This window comes from Sus scrofa, chromosome 15 (genome assembly GCF_000003025.6).
Source record: "Sus scrofa isolate TJ Tabasco breed Duroc chromosome 15, Sscrofa11.1, whole genome shotgun sequence".
Classification (NCBI taxonomy): Eukaryota; Metazoa; Chordata; class Mammalia; order Artiodactyla; family Suidae; genus Sus; species Sus scrofa.
In genome coordinates this window covers 105,792,891-105,813,380 of record NC_010457.5, presented here as the reverse complement: position 1 = coordinate 105,813,380, position 20,490 = coordinate 105,792,891, and the positions used below count along the sequence as shown (strand labels likewise).

Below are 20,490 nucleotides of genomic sequence, written 5' to 3'. Positions count from 1 at the left end.
GGTTCCCAGGCTAGGGGTCTAATCGGAGCTGTAGCCACCAGCCTACGCCAGAGCCACAGCAACTCGGGATCCGGGTTTATAGATGAGAAAAGCAAGTTCCACGTCTGCAACCTACACCACAGCTCACGGCAATGCCGGATTGTTAACCCACTGAGCAAGGCCAGGGACTGAACTCGCAACCTCATGGTTCCTAGTTGGATTCGTTAACCACTGCGCCACGACAGGAACTCCCCTATTTGCTTTTTAGTTCTTCCAAACCATGCTTGTGCGAAGTGGGAAAACTTCTCTAGCAGTGCAAGGCTAGTGCCAGAAGCAGGCAGTCAAGGCTTTGAACAATCCCCCTATAGCAGCTGTTGCCCAAATATCAAGTACCTGGCTTGTTCCTGGGCTTGCTTCATGGCTTCCTCCAGAGCCAGCCTTGCTGCTTCCTCTTCCTTTTGCCGTCTCTCCTCTGCTTCCAACCGAGCCTGCTCTTCTGCTTCCTGTTTCCGTCGCTGGTACTCTAGCCGGTCTTCTTCAGCCATTTCCATCAGGCGCTTTTGTTCTTCTGCTAATAGCATTTCCAATTCCTTCTGCCTTTGCTTCTCTGCCTCTGCAGAACAGAAAAGCAGGTAGGGCTCAGCAGGCATCTCACTATCAGGGAGAACATTTCTCTGATCCGACTCTCAATTCTGATTCTCAGGGACTCCCAATGACATATTCTCTAGCTTACCTGACAGCCATTTGCCAGGTCCTCTGTAGGGATTACTTTGGGTTAATTTACCATCTTGAGTCCTTTATCAAGCACCTACTATGTGCAGGGCACCCTACAATTAACATAAAACCTGGGGGGAGAGTTTTCCAGAACCTGGTATTCTCATGGGTAGTATCAGATAGGTCAGGGACAGGTGTCAGAGCAGGGTCTGGAGAAACTTGCTGCTAATGCAGCTGGACTGACGAGTCTCAAAGGTGCCCTCTGAATGTCTTTCCTATTCCTCAAACATGAGGCTGTAGGGAATCCACACATCGGCACCTGCAAGGCTGCCCTGAAGCTCTAGGTGTCTGTCTGTTTCCATCTGCTAGGGAAGGAAGGGAGGAGCAGGGCTGTCTCCAATTTAGGCAGCCCCTGAGCAACGCTGGAAGGGCAATGAGAGGGGCAAGATCCCACTTGGGAGATTACTGAACTGGGAGTGGGACCAAAGAGTCTTTCATTTCCACAAGAAAGTCTTTGGTATTTTGATCTTTTATCTCAATTCACTAGAGTCACACATATTAATCACTTTGAAAAAAAAAATTATCTTATCCATTTATTGTTTCACACTGAGACCTGGGATAGGAATAACTGGGATGAATCAAAGAAACACCCACAGTGGAATAACGGTATTTCTGTCCCAGGCAGACAGGAGATGCAGAGAGTTCCCGAGTCCCCCTCACCAGCCCTCTGGGCTTCCTCCTGCTGCTTCTTTCTCTGCAGTTCCTGCAGTTTCCTCTGGAACTCCTCCTGCTGCTGCCGAGCTCTCTCCTGGGCCATCTGCACCTGAAGCCACTGCTTTCTCTCCTCCTCCTCCTGCCGCTGCCGTTCTTCTTCGAGTCTCTGTTTCCTCAAGCTGAGAAAACCCACAGATTGGTCAGGGAAATGTCAGCAAACACTGAAACGTCTTTGTGGGACAAGCTGTGCCTCCGGTGGAGGCTTTGCAGGCCACACATTTCCAAGGGAAGCCTGATTGAAGAGCAAGAACACAGCAGGCCTGGAACTAGCAGCCTGGAAGTTAAGTTCTGTGCTCTGGGGTGTGGGCCTTAAGTTCTCAGAGCTTCATTTTCCATGCTTACCAAAGGATTTTGAAATTCCTGTCTCATGGACTGTTGTGCAGAATTAATAAGTCCAGAGGCTTATGAAAAGGCCTAGTGCAAGGCAGAAAACGCCGCAAGGGGTGCACCAAATATTTGCTGGACTGGATCACAAAGCCCTCCTGGGAAGATCCCGTGAGCATCTTTCTGGAGGAACCTAACGATTTAAGCTGCTACATCTTATCTTTGGTCCAGGTTGTTCCTTGGATAAGGAGACAGGCTGTTTTATTCAGGACACGAGCCTCAGAACCGACTCAGCCCCTAGTGGAGGTCAATGCTTGCCTTGTCTTCTGCTTCCTACCGAGGCCTTGGCCTCTGTGGCTGCCCCACCCACCGGATCTCCTCGGCGCGGTTCCGCTGCTCCAGCTCCAGCTCCTCCTTCATCTTCTCGGCCCTCTCCAGCTGCTCCTGCTGGAGCCGCCTCTGCTCCTCCTGCTCCCTTCTCTTCCTCTCCACCTGCAGCCGTCTCATCTCCGCCTTCTCTGCACGCAGCCTGTCCTGGGAAGCTTTCTCTTGCTCCCTCTTAGCGAGGAGGACCTAAGGAACCAGAGTGTTTTTTTTTTTTTGTTTTTTTTTTTGTCTTTTTGTCTTTTAGGGCCGCACCCGTGGCATATAGAGGTTTTCAGGCTAGGGGTCTAATCTGAGCTGTAGCTGCTGGCCACAGCCATAGCAACTCAGGACCTGAGCCATGACCTACACCACAGCTCACGGCAACGCCGGATCCTTAACCCACTGAACAAGGCCAGGGATTGAACCTGAGTCCTCACGGATGCTGGTCGGGTTTGTTAACCACTGAGCCATGACAGGAACTTCCAGAGTGTTCTTAATGCAAAGGACAACGCAGTGATCCCAGCTGACCTTGTCTCAGCAGCAAGCCCTCCTCCATCCACACAATGTAACCTCTAATCAGAGATTACGCGGTTTCCACACCCTGAGCCCAGCTAAATAAACTGCTACTGTGGGCCTGGGCTCTGGTGTCTGACTGACCTGGATCTAAGTCTCTCTTGCTTCAGGATTGGGGGATAACGACTTAATTTCTCTGATATTGTCTTCCTCTTGGCTGGCTGTTAACCAGAATTAACTGACACGATGAAAGTGCCAACATAAGGTCTCACACATCATTTGTCTTGACACATTTTAGAATCGCCCAAGAAACTTTTAAAAATTACGTGAGGCCACAGCCCCACTCAAACCAATTAAACGAGAATACCTATGTGGGAAGCCTGGGGAGTTTTAAAAAGCATCTTCCTGTGGTTCTAACAGGAAACCAGTGTTCAGAAACAGAAGTTCCAGATAAAGGACAATCTTAGGTATAGATGTGTCAGACTCATAGTTCATCCTCTGAAAATCCCCCTTTGCAATCAAAAGTTCTCTCAGTTTATGTGAAGGGTGTCTTAGCTTTCTTTTTCTCCATGATGCCTCCCCTCAGATAGAAATATGCCCATGTGGGGAACCCAGAATGGCAACTCTTCTACAGGAACTCTGTGTCCAACTTGGGGCAGGTACGTCCTTGCTTTTTAGCCTTTACAGAAGCAGCCCAGTACTGTGGATTGACAATAAATCTAAAAATTGTGACTCCCGGGAGTTCCACTGTGGCTCAGTGGTAAGGAACCCAACCAGTGTTCATGAGAGCTGGTGTTTGATCCCTGGTGTTGTTCAGTGGGTTAAGGATCTGGCATTGCCGTGAGCTGTGGTGTAGGTCCAGACACAGCTCAGATCTGGTCTTGCTGTGGCTGTGGCTGTGGCTGTGGCTGTGACCAGCAGCTGCAGTTCCAAACATTGACCCCTAGATTGGGAACTTCCATAGGCCTCGGAACAAGACAAAAAAAAAAAAAAAAAAAAAAAAAAAAAAAAAAAATTCTGACTCTCTAGCAGGTTCAGAAAAGTTCTGCCCACAGCTCAAAATTTTCATCCGCTGCACAGAGCAGAATTCTGCAGTCTAGGCAGCTGGGAAGATTGAGAACTAGAAAGGAAAAACTTTCTGAAACTCGTTTGAAGACCATGGTGCTATAAAATAAATACATGGTAATTTATTATTATTACTATTTTCTTTTTTTGGCCACCCCACAGCATATAGAGTTCCTGGGCCAGGGTTCAGATCTGAGCTGCAGTTGCTGCAGCTGCAGCAATGCAAGATCCAGGCTGGGAATGGAACCTGCGTCCTGGCACCACAGAGATGCCGCCAATCCCGTTGCACCACAGTGGGACCTCCCACATAATAATATAAAACAGAGACAAAAGCTTTAATTTTGGAGTCAAAAGTTCTGAGTTTAGGTTTTTTAAAAAAATTAATTATTGTCTTTTTGTCTTTTTAGGGCTGCACCCTCGGCACATGGAGGTTCCCAGGCTAGGGGTCTAATTGGAGCTACAGCTGCCAGCCTACACCACAGCCACAGCAATGCCAGATCCGAGCCGCATCTGCGACATACACCACAGTTTATGGCAACACCAGTCCTCATGGATGCTAGTCAGATTCGTTTCTGCTGTGCCACGATGGGAACTCTGAGTTTAGGTCTTGACTCTACCACTTGATGGTTGTGTAACTTCTGACAACAAACATCTAACTTCTTTAAGCATTAGCTTCTAGGTCTATAAAATGAGACTAGTTATACCTGGCTCACGAGTGTGTCTGTAAAGATTAAATGAAATTCAGCAGGTTTGTACCATATGTGCATGTAACTTATGCAAGTTTAACCATAGTGCTTTAGCTGTGGGTACATTTGTAGTTTTAAAAGATATTCCTTTTTTAGGGCCGCACCCATGGCATATGGAATTCCCAGGCTAGGGGTTGAATCAGAGCTGCAGCTGCCAACCTACGCCACAGCTCACGGCAATGCCAGATCCTTAACCCACTGAGCAAGGCCAGGGATCGAACCCAAGTCCACATGGATACTAGTTGGGTTCTTTACTGTTGAGCCACAATGGGAACTCCCTAAAGGTATTCTTTTTTTTTGGTACAACAAGATCTCTAAATTCAGTTCAGCACCTTCATTGTAATAGAAGAAATAGTGACTTATTCCAACAACAAGAGGAAAAATTGGCTGTGTTGGTCTTATCGAGTGATGTATCCATATGGTATTTTTTGTTAATTGCAAGGATTTTTCAAGAGCAATTTTCCTTACACTCACTTAGTTTTTCTCTTAAATCCTTGACATTAGAATCAAAGTCCCATGGAACCAAATGACTCTTACATGCAAAACACCTTGTAAAGGCAGATGTGTGTGTATTAGTTGCCTGCGGCCCAGCCGTGTGCCACAGAAAAGCAGATTCGGAATGGAGGCATTTCTACAGCCTCTGGGAGGCAAGCAATGCGTGAGCTTCAGACCAAGTCAAAGATATGCACTTTGGAGTTCCTGCTGTGGCCCAGTGGTAACGAATCAGACGAGTATCCATGAGAATGCAGGTTCGATCCCTGGCCCATCTCACTGGGTTAAGGATCCAACATTCTGTGAGCTGTGGCTGTGGTGTAGGTTGCAGATGTGACTTGGATCTGGCGTTGCTGTGGCTGTGGTGTAGGCTAGCAGCTGCAGTTCCAGTTCAACCCGTAGCATGGGACTTCCATATGCCTTGCGTGTGGCCCTAAAAAGCAAAAAAAAAAAAAAAAAAAGCTTTGAGGCCAGAATCCATCTTTCCCTGAAACTGTGAGGCCTGTATCTCTCACAAATGAGTGTTGTGCCAACTTCCTGCCCTTTAAGGAAGGGATGAGTACATGATCTGGCAGTTTGGGAGCCACACAGAATGCATCATTTCAGAGGGGCTTTGCTACCCTGGGTTTTTGATCAGGTCTGGCTTCTTAAAGGGTCAGAAGGTACTAAAGCAGAACAAATAAAACCATTATGTAAGAAGAGCTGTTTCAGGAACTGCGCTATTATCTGGGGCAGATTTTCCCACCTCTGCAGTTGCACCCGTGAGGACAGAAATCCCTCTGGCCAAGGTGAGGATTCTGGACCTACCTTGGAAGGGTCCTCATGGCTTTTCTTTTCTTCAGATTCCAAGTTTCCAGTGATGGTTGTAGTCTGGGTGGGCGATGACCTTCCATCTAGAGAGACTTGGCTCTCGGGTGCATCAAGTTTGGAAGAAAGCCAAGGGTCCTCTTCAGTGGAGCCCGAAGGAGAGAAACCTCCATCTGAGGTGCCTTTCATTTCCTTAGAGTTAAGTTCTGCTTCCTTCTGTGTCCTTTTCCTTTTGGCGCCTTGTTTTTTTTCTCTAGGAATAAGTTCTGATTTCCTTTCAGCCTTTGATTCCTTTGACTTTCCTGGGGGAGAACAATTGGGGGATAGAAGAACAGCTAAGTAAACACAATCCTTGCATCTTTTCAGTAACTTTAGAACTTCCATATGCAGTGCAATCACTTGGGTGCAGATTCCTGAGCCCTGGCCCTAGAGACCAATTCTGTAGGAATCTGCATTTTAACAGCCACTCCAAGGGTTTTGACAAGAATAGTCCATAGACCACCTTTGAGAAACTGCCTTATCCCACTCGGATCAACTATAATTCAGCAGTCTTGCTGCTAAAAAAGTTCTGATTCACCCTGACCTATGAAGGGGGCAAGACTTTCCAGAGGAAGACCTGTAGACACAGCTGGAAAGTCATGCCTTAAAGTCTAGCTGGATCATGTAGCTTTATAACTTGGCAAAGTTTAAGTCTTCCTTACTCTAAGGCCTCTTCCTCAATCCACCTCTGGGGGCTACAAGTATTTCCTTTTCCAGTCCTGCCAAGGCTCCCCGAATCATGGGCTACAACAATGTAAATTCAGCAAGACTTTAAAAAGCAAATCTTGGAGTTCCTGTTGTGGCTCAGCGGGTTAAGAACCAGGCTAGTATCCCTGAGGATTTGGGTTTGATCCCTGGCCTTGCTCAGTGCGTTTAGGATCTAGTGTTGCCATGAGCTGTGGTATAGGTTGTAGATGTGGCTTGGATCTGGCATTGCTGTGGCTGTGGCACAGGCCAGCAGCTGCAGCTCTGATTGGACCCGTAGCCTGGGAACCCCTATATGCCGTGGATGTGGCCCTAAAAAAAAGAAGAAAAAAAAAAGCAAACCTCAAAAATAAATCTGGCCCAGGAGACTATCCAATATCCTCCTTTCTAACAGCCTTTGATTTGTTTCAAGGGTTTTCTGCATCATGTGGCCGGGGAAGATCGGGTGTAGGTTTTAGGTTAGAGAAAGTCTTCAGAGGCATAGGAACCTAAATTCTTTGTAAGATGCAACACAAGGAACCAAGAAGAAAGATGGTAGCTGGGGTCCCCACTCAGAGCACATTGTAACCTTCCCCTTCCCAAATGCTCTCACGGCCCAATGCTCAGATGATGATATAGTTATTATTTATAGGGGCGGTGTTTGTTTGAGAGGGATGAGTTTGGAATCAAATGGTAGGTCCAGACCCTGGGTCCACCACTTGACTGTTTGATCTGTTTGATGTTATGCAAGTCACTCAACCTCTCTCAGCCTCAACTGCTACATGATATTCTAACAGTGCTTACTTTATGGAGACGTTGTGGGGATATCATGATGTCATAAATGCAGAGCTCCTAATATAGTGGGTGTTCACTAAATAGGTGCTAGTGTTATTATCATAATTTTCTTTCTTTTGCTCACAGATCTAGGCACTACGGGTTTCTTCCATCCCTGTCTCCTAAAATACGGACATGAAGTAAGGCTGTAATACTATCTTAGCTGTGATAGTCAAGGAGACTCCAAACAGATATTTCATTCCACTGGATCCATGCTGATTCCCTTGGACATTTCCTGCCCCTGCCCCCCTACCCCCGAAGGTGTCTTCTCCTGAGTGGTCCCTTACCCACAGCAGCCTCTGCTTCCCTGCGGAGCTTTCCTTTTCTCTCCCCCATGGGTGCCTTGGACTTATCTGTCTTGGTCCTTTTCTTTCTCTTGGCTTTGTCCATCAATTCCATTTCCTAGGGGTGAAAAATTAATGAAAGGGCCTGTGATACATATAGAAAGCAACAGAAAAAAACCAAAAAACAGGAGTTCTCATCGTGGCTCAGTGGTCAACGAATCCGACTAGGAACCATGAGGTTTCAGGTTCGATCCCTGGCCTCGCTCAGTGGGTTAGGGATCTGGTGTTGCCGTGAGCTATGGTGTAGGTCACAGACACGGCTTGGATCTGTCACTGCTGTGGCTGTGGTGTAGGTCAGCAGCTACAGCTCCATTTAGACCCCTAGCCTGGGAACCTCCACATGCCGCAGGTGCAGCCCTAGAAAAGACAAAAAAAAAAAAAACAAACAAAAAAAAAACCCAAAAAACAAAAAAACAGCTGATCAAAGTAAGATTATGTTGAACAAGACAGAATGGCTTAGGATGGAATTCATGTGGTTTTCCAGATGAAGCAGAAGAGTGAGACTTAGAGAGTGTGCAGCTGAGGGGGCGATGCTAAGGTTCAGCCTTTTTTGTAGTTTCAGTAACTTCATGGGAGAAAAAAGAAAGATAATATACTTTATGATCTGTTCGCCTTTATTATTTTATTTATTTATTTGTCTTTTTAGGGCCACACCCACGGCATATGGATGTTCCCAAGCTAGGGGTCAAATATGGAGCTACAGCCACCCACCTACACCACAGCCACAGCCACGCCAGATCCGAGCCGTGTCTGAGACCTACACCACAGCTCATGGCGACGCTGGGTCTTTAACCCACTGGGCGAGGCCAGAGATTGAACCCGTAACCTCATGGTTTCTAGTCGGATTTGTTTCCACTGTGCCATGATGGGAATTCCTCCTGTTTCCCTTTATTTTTGATGCTAAACTATGATCTACAGAGCTGGATCAAAGTGAAAGCAGTTTTCACCTTTGATAGATTGCTGTCGCCACAAGTAATGCTTAGCTAATTTAGGTCAAAGTCAGCTTTATTCACCGTTGCATCATTTGCTGACTTTTGGGAACCTTCAAGCACATGACAACAAGTCATGTCAGTCTTCACCTTTCCCCAAGGGCTGGGGACAATGTGAGTTTCTTCCTAAGAGAGGATGGCAGAGTGGGGCCATGAGTACTCAGGACCTGTGATCGTCTGACACAACAAGAAGTATCTGTGGTCTTCATCCCTAGCGTCCAACCCAGAGCTCCTGAGACCCTTGTACAGGCATATGTCAGAGATCTTGTGAATTTGGTTCCAGACAACTCTGATAATGTGAATATTGAAATAAAGTAACAAGAATATTTTTGCTTTCAGGGCATATGTTTACTTATATGGTCTATTAACTGTGCAATAGCATTTTATCTAAGGAAAACAATAACATACTTGAATTTAAAAATGCTTTATTACTGAAAAATGCTAACCATCCTCTCAACCTTCAGTGAGTTGTAATCTTTGCGCAGCGGAGCGTCTTGCCTTGATGGCTGCTGACTGATCATGGTGGTGGCTGCTGAAGGTTGCAGTGGCTGTGGCAATTTCGTAAAATAAGACAATTTGCCACATTGATTGACATTTTCTTTCATGAATGATTTCTCTGTAGCATGCAGGGCTGTTTGATTACATTTACCCACAATGGAAATTTCAAAATTGCAGTCAATCCTCTCAAAACCTGCTGCTGTTTTATCAACTCAGTTTAAGTAATATTCTGCATCCTTTGCCATTTCAACAATCTTGGGAGTTCCCATCGTGGCATAGCAGAAACAAATCCAACTAGGAACATGAGGTTGTGGGTTCGATCCCTGGCCTTGCTCAGTGGGTTAAGGATCTGGTGTTGTCATGAGCTGTGGTGTAGGTCGCAGACATGGCTCAGATCCTGCGTTGCTGTGGCTCTGGCAAAGGCCAGCGGCTACAGCTCCGATTCGACCCCCTAGCCTGGGAACCTCCGTATGCCATGGGTGTGGCCCTAAAAAGACAAAAAAGAAAAAAAAAAAGACTTGAAAATCTAAATGACTCCTTCATCTGTGGGCTGCAGGGTCTTGTGTTAGCAGGGATGAAAACAACATTAGTCTTGTTATGCATCTCCATCAGAGCTCTTGGGTGACCAGGTGCATTGTCAATGAGCAGTGATGTTTTGAAAGGAATCCTTTTTTCTGAGCAGTATATCTCAACAATGGGCTTAAAATATTCAGTAAACTATTAATGTCAACAGATGTGCTGTCATCCAGGCTTTGTTGTTCCATTTATAGACCACAAGCAGAGTAGATTTAGCATAATTCTTAAGGGCCCCGGGAATTTTGGAATGGTAAAGGAGCACTGGCCTCAATTTCAAGTCATCAGCTGCACTGGCCCTGAATAAGAGAGTCAGCCTCCTTCTGCCTCCGCTGCCGCCATGGCGCTTGTGAAAAAGCTTGTGGCGAAGGGGGGGCAAAAAAAAAGAAGCAGGTTCTTAAGTTCACTCTTGATTGCACACGCACCCAGTGGAAGATGGAATCATGGATGCGGCCAATTTTGAACAGTTTCTTCAGGAAAGAATCAAAGTGAATGGAAAAGCTGGAAACCTTGGAGGAGGGGTTGTAACAATCGAAAGAAGCAAAAGCAAGATCATTGTAACTTCCGAGGTGCCTTTTTCCAAAAGGTATTTGAAATATCTCACCAAAAAATATTTGAAGAAGAATAACCTACGTGATTGGTTATGTGTCGTTGCTAACAGCAAAGAGAGTTATGAATTACGTTACTTCCAGATTAATCAAGATGAAGAGGAGGAAGAAGATGAGGATTGAAATTCCTTTATCTGTAACATTTTGTATGAATTCTTGAATTAAAGTAAGGAATCAAAAAAAAAAAAGAGTCAGCCTGTCCTTTGAAGCCAGGCACTATGAAAGTTCTAGATGGCATCTTCTTTCAATATAAGACTGTTTCATTGACATTGAAAACATGTTGGAATTCTCCCTGTGGCACAACATGATTGGTGGCATTTTGGGAGCACTGGGACACGGGTTTGATTCCCTGCCAGACACAGGGGGTTAGGATCCAGCATTGCCACAGCTGTGGCTCAGGTTGTAACTGTGGCTCAGATCTGATTTCTGGCCTGGGAGCTCCATATGCCTCGGGGCGGCCAAAAAAGAAAAAAAAATGTTGTTTAGGGTAACCACCTTCATTAATTATCTTATTGCATCTCCTGGAAAAACTGTTGCAGCTTCTACATCAGCCAGCTGTTAGGGAGCTGCTTCTTTCCTTAAACCTTGAGAATCAGCCTCTGCTAGTTTCAACCTCTTCTTCTGCAGCTTCTTCACTTCTCTCAGCCTTCAAAGAATTGAAAAGGGTTAGGGCCTTGCCCTGGATCAGGCTTTTGTTTAAAGGACTGTTGTGGCTGGTTTGATCTTTTTTGTTTTGTTTTGTTATCATCATTATTTGAGTTTTTATTTTTAAAATTTTTTATTCAAATTATTTTAATTTTTTCCACTACAGTTGGTTTACAGTGTTCTGCCAATTTTCTACTGTGACCCAGTCACACATACATACATGTACATTCTTTTTCTCACATTCTTCTTCTCCATCATGCTCCATCACAAGGGACTAGATATAGTTTCCACAGCTATACAGCAAGCGGTTTGATCTTCTATCCAGACCACTCAAACTTTCTCCATAACAGCAATAAGACATCATTCGAGTGCTCATGGGAGTAGCACTTTTAATTTCCTTCAAGAACTTTTTCTTGGAGTTCCCATAATGTAGCATTGGAAATACATCTGATTAGGAACTGTGAGGTTGCAGGTTTGATCCCTGGCCTCAGTCAGTGGGTTGAGGATCCGGTGTTTCTGTGAGTTGTGGTGTAGGTCGAAGACGTGGCTTGGATCCAGCATTGCTTCGGCTGTGGTGTAGACCGGCAGCTGTAGCCCCTATTAGACCCCTATCCTGGGAAACTCCATATGCCATGGGTGCAGTCCTAAAAAGCAAAACATAAAAATTAAAAAAAAAAAAAAGAAACTTTGCATTCACAACATGGCTGTCTGGCACAAGAGGATAGCTTTATTATTTTTTTAAAATTACTTAATGAATTTTATTACACTTATAGGTGTACAACAATCATCACAACCAAATTTTAAGCATTTCCATCCCAAACCCTCAGTACATCCCCCCACCCCACAACCTGTCTCATTTGAAAACCATAAGTTTTTCAAAGTTTGTGAGTCAGTATCTGTTCTGCAAAGAAGTTCATTGTGTCCTTTTTTTAGATTCTACATGTCAGTGATAGCATTTGATGTTGGTGTCTCATTGTATGGCTGACTTCATGTAGCATGATAATTTCTAGGTCCATCCATGTTGCTAATAATGCCAGTATTCCTTTCCTTTTAATGGCTGAGTAATAGTCCATTGTGTATATGTACCACTTCTTCTTGATCCTCTCCTCTGTCGATGGACATTTAGGTTGTTTCCATGTCTTGGCTATTGCAAATAGTGCTGCAATGAACATTGGAGTACCTGTGTCTTTTTGAGTCATGGTTTTCTCTAGATAGATGCCCAGGAGTGGGACTGCTGGATCAAATGTTAATTCCCTTTTTAGTTTTCTGAGGAATCTCCACACTGTTTTCCACAGTGGTTGCACTAACTTACATTCCCACCAACAGTGTAATAGGGTTCCTTTTTCTCCACACCCTCTCCAGCACTTATTGTTTGTAGACTTTTGGATGATGGCCATTCTGGCCGGTGTAAGGTGATACCTCATAGTGGTTTTGATTTGCATCTCTCTAATAATGAGTGATATTGAACATCTTTTCATGTGTTTTTTGGCCATCTGTATGTCTTCTTTGGAGAACTGTCTGTTTAGATCTTCTGCCCATTTTTTGATAGGGTTGTTTGGTTTTTTGCTATTAAGCTGTATGAGGTGTTTATAAATTTTGGAGACTAATCCCTTGTCAGTCGCTTCATTTGCAAAGATTTTCTCCCATTCTGTGGGTTTTCTTTTCGTTTTGTTTAGGGTTTCCTTTGCTGTGCAGAAACTTCAAAGTTTGATTAGATCCCATTTGCTTATTTTTGTTTTTGCTGCTATTACTCTAGGAGGTGGATCTGAGAAGATGTTGCTGTCGTTTATGTCAGAGAGTGTTTGGCCTGTGTTTTCCTCTAAGAGTTTTATGGTATCTGGTCTTATATCTAGGTCTTTAATCCATTTGGAGTTTATTTTTGTGTATGGTGTTAGGGAGTGTTCTAATTTCATTCTTTTCCATGTGGCTATCTGGTTTCCCCAGCACCACTTATTGAACAAGCTGTCTTTTCTCCATTGTATATTCTTGCCTCTTTTGTCATAGATTAGTTGGCTGTAGGTGCGTGGGTTTAATTCTGGGCTTTCTATCCTGTTCCACTGATCTGTATTTCTGTCTTTGTGCCAGTACCATATGGTTTTGATGACTGTTGCTTTGTAGTATAGTCTGAAGTCCGGGAGCCTGATTCCTCCAGCTCCATTTTTCTTTTTCAGGATGTCTTTGGCTATTCTGGGTCTTTTGCATTTACAAACAAACTTTAAAATATCTTGTTCTAGTTCTGTGAAAAATGTCCCTGGTAATTTTGATAGGGATTGCATTGAATCTGTAGATTGCCTTGGGTAGTATAGTCATTTTGATAATAATTTTGACTCTTCCAATCCAAGAGCATGGTATGTTTTTCCATCTATTTTTGTCATCTTTGATTTCTTTCATCAGTGTCTTAGAGTTTTCAGAGTATAGGTCTTTTGTTTCTTTAGGTAGGTTTACTCCTAAGTATTTTATTCTTTTGGATGCGATGGTAAACAGGATTGCTTCCCTAATTTCTTTTTCTGCTTTTTCATTGTTAGTATATAGAAACGCTGTCGATTTCTGTGTATTGATTTTGTATCCTGCGACTTTGCTAAATTCGTGGATGAGCTCTAACAGTTTTCTGGTAGAGTCTTTAGGATTGTCTAGGTATAAGATCATGTCATCTGCAAATAGGGATAGTTTTACTTCTTCCTTTCCAATTTGGATTCCTTTTATTTCTTTTAATTCTCTGATTGCTGTGGCCAGGACTTCCAAAACTATGTTGAATAGTAGTGGTGAGAGCAGACATCCTTGTCTTGTCCCTGGTCTCAGCAGGAATTCTTTCAGCTCTTCACCATTGAGAATGATGATAGCACTGGGTTTGTCATATGTGGCCTTTATCATGCTGAGGTAGGTTCCAGTTATGCTCACTTTCTGAAGGGTTTTTATCAGAAATGGGTGTTGGATTTTTTCAAAAGCTTTTTCCGCATCTATTGAGAGGATCATATGGTTTTTATTCTTTAGTTTGTTAATGTGGTGTATCACACTGATGGATTTGTAGATATGGAAGAACCCTGTATCCCTGGGATAAATCCCACTTGATCATGATGTACAATCCTTTGAATGTATTGTTGGATGTGGTTTGCTAGTATTTTGTTGAGGATTTTTGCTTCGATGTTCATCAGTGAAATTGGCCTGTAGTTTTCTTTTTTTGTGGTGTCTTTGTCTGGTTTTGGTATCAGAGTGATGGTGGCTTCATAGAATGAGTTTGGGAGTATCCCTTCCTCTGTGGTTTTCTGGAATAGTTTCAGAAGAATAGGTGTTAGCTCTTCTCTAAATGTTGGATAGAATTCACCTGTGAAGCCATCTGGTCCTGGACTTTTGTTTGTTGGATGTTTTTAAATCACAGTTTCAATTTCAGTTCTTGTGATTGGTCTGTTCATCTTTTCTATTTCATCTTGGTTTAGTCTTGGAAGATTGTACTTTTCTAAGAATTTGTGCATTTCTTCTAGGTTTTCTGTTTATTGGCATATAGTTGCATATAGTAGTCTCTTATGATCCTTTGTATTTCTGTGATGTCTGTTGTTACCTCTCCTTTTTCATTTCTAATTTTATTGATTTGAGTCCTCTCTCTTTTTTTCTTGATAAGTCTGGCTATGGGTATATCAATTTTGTTGGCCTTTTCAAAGAACCAGCTTTTCGTTTCATTGATCTTTTCTATGGTTTTCTTCGTTTCTATTTCATTGATTTCTGCTCTGATCTTTATGATTTCTTTCCTTCTACTAACTTTAGGTCTTGTCTGTTCTTCTCTCTCGAGCTGCTTTAGATGTAAAGTTAGCTTGCTTATTTGGGCTTTCTCTTGTTTCCTGAGGTGGGGCTTGCATTGCTATAAACTTTCCTCTTAGAACAGCTTTTGCTGCATCCCATAGGTTTTGGAGTGTCGTATCTTCATTGTCATTTGTGTCTAGGTATTTTTTTTTTGTCTTTTTTTTTTTGTCGTTGTTGTTGTTGTTGTTGTTGCTATTTCTTGGGCCGCTCCCGCGGCATATGGAGGTTCCCAGGCTAGGGGTTGAATCGGAGCTGTAGCCACCGGCCTACGCCAGAGCCACAGCAACGTGGGATCCGAGCCGCATCTGCAACCTACACCACAGCTCACGGCAACGCCGGATCGTTAACCCACTGAGCAAGGGCAGGGACCGAACCCGCAACCTCATGGTTCCTAGTTGGATTCGTTAACCACTGCGCCACGACGGGAACTCCTAGGTATTTTTTTAATTTCCTCTTTGATTTCTTCAGTGATCCATTGGTTGTTTGGTATCATGTTGTTTAGTCTCCACGTGTTTGTGTTTTTTGCAGTTTTTTTCTTGTTGTTGATTTCCAGTTGTACAGTGTTGTGGTTGGAAAAGATGCTTGATATGATTTCAGTTTTCTTAAAATTACTAAGGTTGGATTTGTAGCCCAGGATATGATCAATCTTAGAGAATGTTCCATGTGCACTTGAGAAGAATGGGTATTCTGTTGCTTTGGGATGAAATGTCCTATAAATATCTATTAAGTCCATCTTGTCCAATGCTTCATTCAGGGCCTGTGTTTCCTTATTGATTTTCTGTCTGTTTGATCTGTCCATTGCTGTAAGTGGGGTGTTAATGTCCCCCATATGATTGTGTTATTGTTGATTTGTCCTTTTAAGGTTGTTAGCAGTTGTCTTATATACTGTGGTGAACCTATGTTGGGTGCGTAGATATTTAAAATTGTTATATCTTCTTCTTGGATTGATCCTTTGATCATTATGTAATGTCCTTCTTTGTCCCTTAAAATATTCTTCATTTTAAAGTCTATTTTGTCTGATATGAGTATTGCTACTCCATCTTTCTTTTGATTTCCATTTGCAGGGAATGTTTTGTTCCATCCTCTCACTCTCAATTTGTGTGTGTCCCTAGAAGTGAAGTGGGTCTCTTGAAGACAGCATATATATGGGTCTTGTTTTTGTATCCATTCAGCCAGTCTATGTCTTTTGGTTGGGGCATTTAGTCCATTCACATTTAAGGTAATTATTGATATGTATGTTCTTATTGACATTTAATTAATTGCTTTGGATTTGTTTTTGCTGCTCTTTTTCCTTTCCTTCTTCTCTTGTTCTTTTCTGCCTATAGAAGTTCCTTTAGTATTTGTTGTAAGGCTGGTTTAGTGTTGCTGAATTCTCTCAGCTTTTGCTTATCTGTGAAGGTTTTGATTTCTCCTTCAAATCTGAACGACAGCCTTGCTGGGTAGAGTAATCTTGGTTGGAGTTTTTTCCTTTCATCACGTTGAGTATATCATGCCACTCCCTTCTGGCTTGCAGAGTTTCTGTTGAAAAATCTGCCGATAGCCTTATCGGGGTTCCCTTGTATGTTATTTGTTTCTTTTCCCTAGCTGCTTTCGATATTTTCTCTTTGTCTTTAATTTTGGTCAGTTTGATTAGTATGTGTCTTGGGGTGTTCCTCCTTGGGTTTATTTTGTATGGTACTTGCACTTCCTGGATTTGAGTGAGTGATTCCTTCCCCATATTAGGGAAGTTTTCGGCTATTATCTCTTGGAATATTTTTTCTGTCTCCTTCTCTCTGTCTTCTCCTTCTGGCACCCATATAATACGGATGTTGGTGCGTTTCACGTTGTCCCAGAGTTCTGTGATACTCTCCATTTGTTTTCAATCTTTTTTCTCTTTTCTTTTCCGCATGAGTGATTTCTACTAATCTGTCCTCCACCTCGCTTATTTGTTCTTCTGCCTCCTATATTCTGCTGTTGGCTGCTTCTAATGAATTTTTTATTTCAGTGATTGGATTTTGCATCTCTTCTTTCTTAAGTTTCATATCTTGTATCTCTTTGCTCAGTGTTTCCTGTAAGTTATCCATTTTGCCTCCAGTTTATTTCCAATGTCTTGCATCATCTTCAGCATCAACAGTCTATAAAGTCTTTTTCCTGGAGGCTGAGACTCTCTTGATCACTTAGCTGTTTTTCTGGGTTTTTTTTCTTTCTCTCTTATCTGAGTTACAGTTATCTGTCTTTTCATTTTTATAGCTTTTTGGTGTGGTGACCTTTTTGCAGACAATAGAGTCATAGCCCCTCTTCCTTCTGGTGTCTGCCCCCCTTGTTGCTGAAGCTAGTATGGGGGCTTGCTATAGGCTTCCTGATGGGAGGGACTGGTGCCTGTCCACTGGTAGGTGGAGCTGATTCCTATCCCTCTGGTGGGTGGGGCTTTGTCTCTAGGTGAGTTTGGAGGTGGCTGTGTGTCTGAGGGGGGGGGAGTCTTTAGGCAGCCTGTTTCCTAGTGGGTGGGGCTGTGATCCCACCTGGATTTTTGTTTGGCCTGGGGTTCTCAGTGCTGATAGGCAGGGCCAGATTTTCCCAAAATGGCTACCTCCAGAGAAATACATGCTAATGAATATTCCCAAGAGCTTTGGTTCCAATGCCCTTCCCCTGTAACAAGCCACATTCACCCCCGGTTTTCCAAGGAGATCCTCTAAGAACTGCAGTCAGATTTGACCCAGATTCCTCTGGAGACTTTGCTTTGCACAGGGATCCAGTGCACGTGTATGTCTGTGTGTGCCTTTCAAGAATGGGGTTTCCATTTCCCCCAGTCCCATGGAGCTCTTGCTCACAAGCCCCAATGGCCTTCATTGCCAAATGCTCTGGGGGCTTTCTCCCAATGCCAGATCCTCAGGCATGAGTCCTTGATGTGGGGCTCAGAACTCTCACTCCTGTAGGTGATTCTCTGTGATACAGTTACTTTCCAGTTTGTGGGGATTCCCAGCTGGGAGGTATGGGGTTGCTTATATCACATAATCACCCCTCCTACCTCTTCATGTGGCCTCCTCTTTGTCTTCTGGAGTAGGATATCTTTTTTTTTTTTTTGCAATATACAAGAGACATTAGGATATCTTTTTGAAAGTTTACAGTACATTTGGTTGAAGATTGCTCAGCATTTGGTTGTAATTTCATTGTTTTTAGGAGAGAAGTTGAGCTCCAGTCCTTCTATTCTGCTATCTTAATCCCATCTTGAGACTAGCTTTTTGGCCTCTCTCAGCTTTCAACATGCCTTCCTCACTAAGCTTAATCATTTTGAAACAGGAGGGAGAGGGCAGGGCACAACATTTAAAAAAAATTTGACGAAGGCCCTGAGGACACAACTAGGTCCAAGATGGTGGATGCTTTGACTTCCAGGAGACCCTGAGCCTCATTATAGCTCATTTCAATACAGCAGCTAAATGACACACCTGCCCTGTGGCCGCTGCACAGCAACCCTGTGGCTGCAGTGTATCAGCTCTTTAACCCAGCGAGAAACCAAGTGAGCATTTGGCGAGTTGGAGAACTCAGGTTTATTATGCTCAGAGGAGGTCACTCTCTGGAGTCTGAGCCTTGAAGAAGGGTTTCACAAGGCTTTTATGGGCTAGCTCTTCTGGGTCGGTTCTTGGCAGGATGGCCCAGAATGAGAACAGGCAGAGTCCTGGCTGTGGCTGCAGAAGCAACTTTACAGAAGCTGATGTGTGGAGGAGGGGATAGTTAGCTGGATTCTGCTTAGTCATCATGGCCAGGGTGGCTCCTCCCTAGCTTTTATCCCAGGAGAGTTCCTCCTTCACACCCTCAGGCACCATGACAGTTCCGAGGACAACCACAAAAGGACAAAAAGTGCGTGGGTGGCCCAATTCCTGGAAATCCCTACTTCTTCCCTGAAATAATTGGAATAATCCTCCCACTTATTAGCCTGTGAAATTATCCAGCCCATAAAATCCCAACACCCCATATTTCAGAACTTCTCGCCTTCTATCTCTCTCAATAAATCTACTTCTTACTCGTCACTTTGCTTCTCACTGAATTCCTTTGCACTGAAACATAAAGAACCTGAATTTCAGTAAGTCCCGAGGCCAGGTGTGTGTTTTTAATTTTTTTTTTTGCTGTTTTAGGGCCATACCTGTGGCATATGGAAGTTCCCAGGCTAGGGGTTGAATCGGAGCTACAGCTGCTGGCCTAAGCCACAGCCACTGCAACACAGGATCCCAGCCACGTCTGCAAGCTACACCACAGCTCATAGCAATGCTGGATCCTTAACCCACTGAGCAAGGCCAGGGACCAAACCTGCATCCTCATGGATCCTAGTCGGGTTCGTTAACTGCTGAGCCGTGACGGGAACTCCTGATTTTAATTAAAAATTGTGCGTTCAAGTCCCAATCTGGGTTTTGGCAGGGTTCAAGTCCCAGCCCGTGGGTTCCAGTCTGAGTCTTGGCTGGGTTAGAGTCCCAGCACATGGGTTCAAAGTCCCAATCTGAGTTGTGTGGTTTCAATTTCTAGCTTTTGATTTAAAGCGAGAGACATGAGACAGTTCCTTTTGAACTTGAACACTTGGAGGCCACTGTAGGGTTATTAACTGGCCTGCTTTCAATATTGTTGTGTCTTAGGGAAGAGGGAGGTTTGAGGAGGGGAACAGGGACTGGGAATGGTGGGCCGATAGAGCAGTCAGAACACACGTATTTACTGATTAAGTTCACCATCATATGGGCACGGTTCATAGTGCCCCAAAACAATTATAATGGTAACATCGAAGATCACTGATCACAGATCAACATAAGAAATAACAATGAAAAAATTGTAGATATTGTGAGAATTACCAAAACGTGACACAGAAACAAGAAGTGAGATGATGCTGTTGGAAAAATGGTGCCGACAGACTTACCTGAGGCAGGGCTGCCACAAACCTTCAATCGGTAAAAACATATTATCTGCCACATGCAATATAAAGTGAAGCGCAATAAAATGAGGCGTGCTAGTAATTTCTGGAGCAGAGGCGTGTCTTTGGTTATTTATTAACAAGCCCCTTTCAACCATACCTGAATTATGTTAATGAGGTTATTTTGCAAAGTCCTTAATAGGGAGGACTTGTTGCCAGAGAAACCAACCAGCGCTTCGAGGGCTGGACCTTTCAGTCCCTCCCCTTCCCCTCCCCCCCCACCTCAGAGGAAAGGACAAGGCCTAGAAGTTGCATTAATCACCATTTGCCAGTGTAATAAAGCCTCCATAAAAGCCCTAAGCAAAGGAGTTCAAGTTGCTTCTGGGTTGGTGAACTCATCCGTGTGGGAGGAGGGAGGCACACCCCAAACTCCATGGGGGCAGAAACTTAGGACACTTCCGGGCCTTGCCCCAGGTATCTCTTCATTTCGCTTTTCATTTGTTTCCTTTAAAATATCCTTTGTAGGAGTTCCCGTTGTGGCTCAGTGGTTAACGAATCTGACTAGGAACCATGAGGGTGCGGGTTCGATCTCTGGCCTTGCTCAGTGGGTTAAGGATCTGGCGTTGCCATGAGCTGTGGTGTAAGTTGCAGATGCGGCTTGGATCCTTTGTTGATGTGGCTGTGGCGTGGGCTGGTGGCAACAACTCCAATTGGACCCCTAGCCTGGGAACCTTCATATGCCATAGGTGTGGCCCTAGAAAATACCAAAAAATAAAAAAATTCCTTTGTAGGAGTTCCTGCCATGGCTCAGCAGTTAACAAACCCAAC

At 44.0% G+C, this 20,490-nt stretch overlaps 1 protein-coding gene and 1 pseudogene across 5 annotated transcripts in view; one reads left to right on the top strand and one right to left on the bottom strand.

Moving 5' to 3' along the window:
- KIAA2012 (KIAA2012 ortholog) overlaps window positions 1–20,490 on the bottom strand; it is a 135,502-nt gene that overhangs the window by 3,324 nt on the left and 111,688 nt on the right. For all 4 annotated transcript variants that reach the window (XM_005672082.3, XM_021075192.1, XM_021075194.1 and 1 more), the window contains 5 exons: window positions 7,625–7,739; window positions 5,781–6,082; window positions 2,162–2,364; window positions 1,414–1,586; window positions 373–592 (listed from right to left, as the gene is read on the bottom strand). In XM_005672082.3, coding sequence (XP_005672139.3) covers window positions 373–592; window positions 1,414–1,586; window positions 2,162–2,364; window positions 5,781–6,082; window positions 7,625–7,739 — 1,013 coding nt within the window. The remainder of the gene's footprint in view (window positions 1–372; window positions 593–1,413; window positions 1,587–2,161; window positions 2,365–5,780; window positions 6,083–7,624; window positions 7,740–20,490) is intronic.
- On the top strand, window positions 10,067–10,537 carry LOC100153579 (annotated as a pseudogene). Its single transcript, XR_002339092.1, has one exon. The product of XR_002339092.1 is annotated as a 60S ribosomal protein L22 pseudogene (transcript).